The sequence below is a fragment of the Phaseolus vulgaris genome, chromosome 1 (assembly GCF_051622355.1).
Source record: "Phaseolus vulgaris cultivar YP4 chromosome 1, ASM5162235v1, whole genome shotgun sequence".
NCBI lineage: Eukaryota > Viridiplantae > Streptophyta > Magnoliopsida > Fabales > Fabaceae > Phaseolus > Phaseolus vulgaris.
Window position 1 is genome coordinate 35,067,853 of NC_143498.1, and position 5,793 is coordinate 35,073,645.

The following is a 5,793-nucleotide window of genomic DNA, read 5'->3' on the forward strand; positions in this document are numbered from 1 at the left end:
TATATTCTGACAGTCAGAGTGTTATTCATTTAGCAAAGAATCAAGTCTTTCATGCATGGACGAAACTATTGATGTTCGCTATCACTTTGTGCGTGAGATTCTCGAAGAAGAGGAGATTGTTCTCCAGAAGATTCACACTACGGAGAATCCTGCAGATATGCTCACCAAGGTGGTTACAAGGGCCAAGTTTGAACATTGTTTAGACTTGGTTAATATCTTGCACATTTGAAGTTGGCGCCCGGAGGCGCAAATTTGAAGCACTGCAAAGTTTGTTTTTGTTATGTTTTGAGAAGATTTGTATTAGGTGGGACTTGAAATTAAGCCAAGGTGGAGATTTGTTGATTTTGGCTTAATCTCAAGTCCCACATCGGTGGGTTCATTGTTTGGGAAGGAGGTTTGAGGGATATAAATTAACCTCTCCTCCTTCACTGTTAAATATCCCAATTTGTAATATCTTCTCCCATAATAGTAAAATCGGGTTGTTTCAGCGGTGCTCGGAGATTAGGCTAAAATGGTCGAACTCTGTTAACAAGTTTCGGGTATGTTTTTTTTTCTCTTTATCTCTTTTATTATTCCGCTCTATTTATTAGTATTATGTTGCTTTCTCTTTTGTTATAGTATTCAATATTATTTGTCGGGTAGCTCTGTTAGTGTTCTGTTTTAGTGGGGAAATCATCCATTTTTCCCAACAAGTGAACCACGTCACTCGGTATCGGAAGTCGTTCAACCGGATAGAATTAATGCACAAATAAGATAACGAGATACACAATAAATCAGGTAACACACTACACATCTGGTAACATGCGATAAATATGCTAGCTATTGTCATTTTAGAAAATATATACATTAAGTGCAACCCATAAATGAAATATTCCATAATAAACAATATAAATAAGCATGATTATACAACAATAAGGTACGCTTTTATTAATATATTATTCACTCTAATACAAAACACTTAATCGTCGAAAACCTTTTACAGAACCACTCTTGACAGAGTACATGAAACAACAAGTGCGAGAAAAAAGATAAAGGAGGAGCGACCGAAAAATGATATTGGGTAAGCCTTTTACCAATACAATTTATAAATTAAACTTGTTTTTAAACTTTCCAATAAGTTACAAGCTTTCTTTTACTTATAAGTTATATTTTTTTGTCAACTTTTGAATATGTAATGCATTTTCAACATGATATATTTTTAATGACTCTAGAAAAATGACCTAAAACGTGTGAAAATATTTCTGGATAATTACATCAAAATAAAAAACAAAATTTATGAAAATTAACCTACGTGTATATCTTGAGTATAAAATATTGAATTCATTGTACTCGAGTATAAAATATTGAATCATTGTACTCTTGAAAACTCTAGTTTTCGACTCTATAATTAATTTTTGAGTCCTAATATATTGAAAATTATATTGTTTTATATTATAATTGCTAAAAATAGAAAAAACAAATAATTTTTTTATTAAGATATAAGTCATATATGATGAGATGAAGAAATTTTGAAAAGTTGTAAATTAGTGTGTTTGATTAGGTAATTATTAAAGTAACATTTTCTTAATTTCTAAGGTTGTATTCTTTTAGTGAACGGCAATCCATCTCAAAAGAAGTAGAAAATGATGAAACCTTAAGACATTTATAATTATGTTATTGAATTATTAGAGGTGGCTATAGCTTTGTCCTTGATTAAAACAGATAATGAATAATACGGGATTTAATTGTTACATAATTGATAATATATAGTTGTGAGCACAAAAACCCAACTCAACTGCAAAAGCAAAGAATAGTGAAAAAGATTTATAGCAGTGTGATGATGATGAGATTGAATAAGGAAGAACATATTATTATTATTATTATAAGAATTATAATAAGAAGGGGTGAGAATTAAAGAAAGAAGAGGTTGAAGAAATCTACATTTGATATCAGAGCACAGCCAAAGGCATTGACCGATCAAAGCTCCCACGAATCTCTCTCTCCCTCGCTTTTCCCATCTTCTTCTTTTTCCTCTTCACCTTCCCATGCTGTTCTCCCTCAGCCACGTGTCCCATGCTCTCCAGCACCCTCGTTATCCCAACGTAACCCAACGCCTCCGCCATCTGCACCGCCGTCACGCCCTTGTTAGTCCTCGCCTCAACATCCGCCCCCTTCTTCACCAGCACCTCCGCCACGTCAGCATGCCCCGACTCCACCGCGCAGTGCAGCGCACTGTACCCCTCCTCATCCCTCGCGTCCACCTCGCTCCCTCTCTCCAACAAAACCCTAACAGCCTCCACCCTCCCCTTGAAACACGCCCTGTGCAGCGCCGTCCACCCGTGTTGGTCCCTTCCGTTCACCACCGCGCCGCCCTCGATCAGCCGCTGGATGCTCCTCACCTCCCCCCTCCTCGCCGCCGCGCACAGCCCGTCCCCCAGCCCAAGCGCGTCGAACACGCCTGCATGCCCGTTCTCCGCCGCCACGTCGTACGCAGTCCTACCCGCGAAGTTCCTCACCTCCTTGTTCGCCCCTTTCTTCAGCAACAGCTTCACCATCTCCTCGTCTCCCACACCCGCGGCCACGTGCAGACACGTGTCACCCTCTCGCGAGTCGCGAACGTCGGTTCTCGCGTCGTTCGCCAGCAACATCCTCACGAATTCTCTCTCGCCATGCTTCACTGCAAGGTGCAGCGCGGTTTCGCCGTCTTTGGTCAACGAGTCAACGTTCGCGCCTTTGAGTAACAGCAGCCGCAGAACCTCCACGTGCCCTTCTCTCGCCGACAAATGAATCGCTCCCAACGACGACGAGGTTTCCGTTCGCTCTGTGGTGGCCTTGTGAGCTAAGAGAAGCTCAACGATCAGCTCTTCTCCTAAAGAGCAAGCTTTTTCCAGCGGTGTCATGCCAGAACGATCTTTTGCTTCGATGTCTGCGTTGAACTCGAGGAGTAATTGAACTAGGTCGGGTCTGCTTTTGGAAATCGCCACATGGAGGAGCGTGTCGCCGTTTGAGTCAACGGAGTCAACGGATTTCCATGAAGCTTCGCTGTGTTCGAGAGCTTCTCTGATTTCATCTATGGAGCCGTCGTGGACTAGGTGCGCAAGAATGAGTGAACCGACGAAGATGATCTTGATGCCGCTGTCGATGAAGACTTGTTTCTTCTTGGCGGTGAACCAGTCGGAGGGGACGGATTCGAACATGGAGGAGGGTTCTTTGATGGTGGCGCCGGGAACGACGACGCTGTGGAGGAGGAAGGAGTCTTCGGAGTGAGGAAAGGAGTGAGGGAGAGTGGAGGCTTGTGGGAGATGGTAGAGGATTTCTATGGTTACTGTGGCTAATGGGGATATGATTCCAGATTGAGGCTTCACAGTGTAACGCGTTTTGATCAACGGTTGAAGCCTGAATGCCACCGGCATGGTGTACATAACATTGCGTAAGGTGATTTTGCCGTGGCATTTTTGCCCTGCCTCAATCCTTATTGGAACAGTGTTTGTCGGGTCTACTTTTATGAGCCTGTCCATCTTCTTTTTCTCAATTCTCACTCACTCACTCACTCTTTCTCATCGATCACTCTTCTCAAGGAAAAGGAAGAGCCACGAATGAAGATGAAGGATTTTGAGGAAGCTGTAATTGGAACCAAAGGGTATATGCATATGCATGCATTATTTATCTATCTATGTATATGTAGGAGGGGCCGGCTTAAATTAGTGAGAAAGTGCCAAGTGGTGCTGTAAAAAACAATGGTGACTTGTTCTATTCGGCGTCTCTATTCAACAACTGAGAAAACCACAGTTGTGCAAGTTAAAACCCTCCTAACCGATCTCTGTCTTGTTTCTGCATGTCATTGTCATTGTAAAGCCCAATTTGTTGTTAAATGATGTCTTTTCTTTTTTAATTATGAATCCTGACGTATGGTGATATATTTATATGGATGCTTGTTGCCACAAGAATGACTATAAAATTCCCATGCTTTTTCGTTGTTTTCTATTTTATTTTCCATCCTTGTTCTCTATGTATTCTGAGAAAGTTGCGTTTCCCAATACTATATTATTTTATCTGTTACTTCATTATTGGGTTTAGCCGTTTGGGAAAACATTCTGGTGTGATGAACAAGATGTAAATTTTATATGTTAAAGTCTGAGTGATCAAGGTGTGTTTTGTGGCCTTTTTGTTTACTTGGCCACCTAAGGTCACATAGTTTTTGTATTAAATACTGTGTTGGTCTTTTGCCTTTTGCTTTGATGGCTCAGCAGCCTCAAATCTGATTCTTGTTGCCATTTGCAATCACACCATCGATAATAGCAATTTCAAAATTTGGGTAGGTAGCTTATGAATCCCTAAATGTGCCTTAATAATCTTTTGATATTTTGAAAACATAAGATCAATACTTTCATAACCAACACTGTTTTCCCCAGGCATGAACACACTTTGGATAGTATATTACCCTACAACATAATGTTTTTCCTTCATCTTTTTGAATGGTTAAGGTCATTATATAATTTTTTACGGGTTTTTCTTTCAAATCTATAAGCTGATGACTCAGTTTTCAACAACTGATCATATTCGTAACAAGCAATTTAGCAAACCATATATTATATATAATATGTTTTAAATCTTGGGGACATGTTGAAAAGTCACATAAGATTTAATGGTTTTTCTATTGTCTTTCTCAAAACTTGGTTTTAACTTTTGGGTAGTAAGATAATAAAAGGTTGTCTGTCACCAGCAGGGTCGCTCTCTGTTAACTGGAAACTGCAAAATCCATTTCATTGTTGAGAGTGAGAGTGATACTGTTTTGGTTTGATTAGTACTGTTTGTTTTCACCTATTGTATTATGGTGAATGGCAACAATAAGAAACAAAAATTATATCTTCTTGTCGAGGAAAATATATGGAAAATAAAATTATCCTACCAACGGGATAAACAATAGCCTTAATGGACAGATGGAAAATGGTAAACAGATGTGAAACAAGGAAAATAAATAAAGCTCACAGCATCCATAAGTTACATGGCCTTCTTGTTTAGAGGAGATGCTTAGAAAATTTGATTTATCCCCAGTCATGTGCTTTGAGCACCCACTGTCCATATACCATTGTTGCATGCTCTCCTTCAAGGTTTCCTACAAAGTATATTTTCAAGTACAAAGATTTGGTCCCCATATGAATGTGGGTCCATTTGGTTTACATTCATCATTTGAAGCTTTACAACATTTGGGAATCCACTTCATGAAACCTCTAGGAACAACATATTTCCTGATTTTACAGAATCTGACAAAATGACCTCTTTTCATGCAATAAAAGCATGTAACAACCCGTTGTTTCGACAGATCAATCGGTTGTTTTTCTGGCAGTTTTGAAAATGACTTTGAAAATTTATCTTGCTTGTTCTGTGGATTAAAACCTAATCCTGCTTTTCCAAAAACACAATTTTGAGATGCCAAGACATTCTCAAAGTTGGATTGACCTTTTGAAAGCTTATCCACAGTTTTAACAAGATAATGAACTTTCTTTTCAAGATTTTCACAATTTTCACAAATAAGAGTGTCACACTTGCAAGAAGAGTTTTTGTAAACGATTTCAAGGTTTTCAAAATCTGTTTTTGAATTTTCCAATTCTTCTTCCAGTGTTTTGACTCTGTTTTCAAGCCAGCTGTTCATTCCCTTTAACCGATTGTTCAAGAGGGCCAATCGGTTAGCTTTTTCATGTGTTTCTTGAAAAGCTTGAAGCAATTGACTGTAATTTTCAATATTTGAAGAATTAAAGGAACTTACACTGCTTGAATCATCTTCCTTTTTGGCCATGAAGCAGAAGTTGAGGC

At 39.2% G+C, this 5,793-nt stretch overlaps 1 protein-coding gene across 1 annotated transcript; it reads right to left on the reverse strand.

Annotated features, from left to right (window-relative positions):
* Positions 1-1,833: 1,833 nt before the first annotated feature.
* Positions 1,834-3,941, reverse strand: LOC137813919 (protein VAPYRIN). The gene has a single exon (XM_068616401.2). It carries the CDS (start codon positions 3,495-3,497, stop codon positions 1,929-1,931), a length of 1,569 nt encoding a protein of 522 aa, XP_068472502.1. The 5' UTR covers positions 3,498-3,941; the 3' UTR covers positions 1,834-1,928.
* Positions 3,942-5,793: the final 1,852 nt, after the last annotated feature.

Bases quoted from the DNA above. Each gene is read 5' to 3' on its own strand.
- LOC137813919 (XM_068616401.2), bottom strand. From the start codon at position 3,497: ATGGACAGGCTCATAAAAGTAGACCCGACAAACACTGTTCCAATAAGG.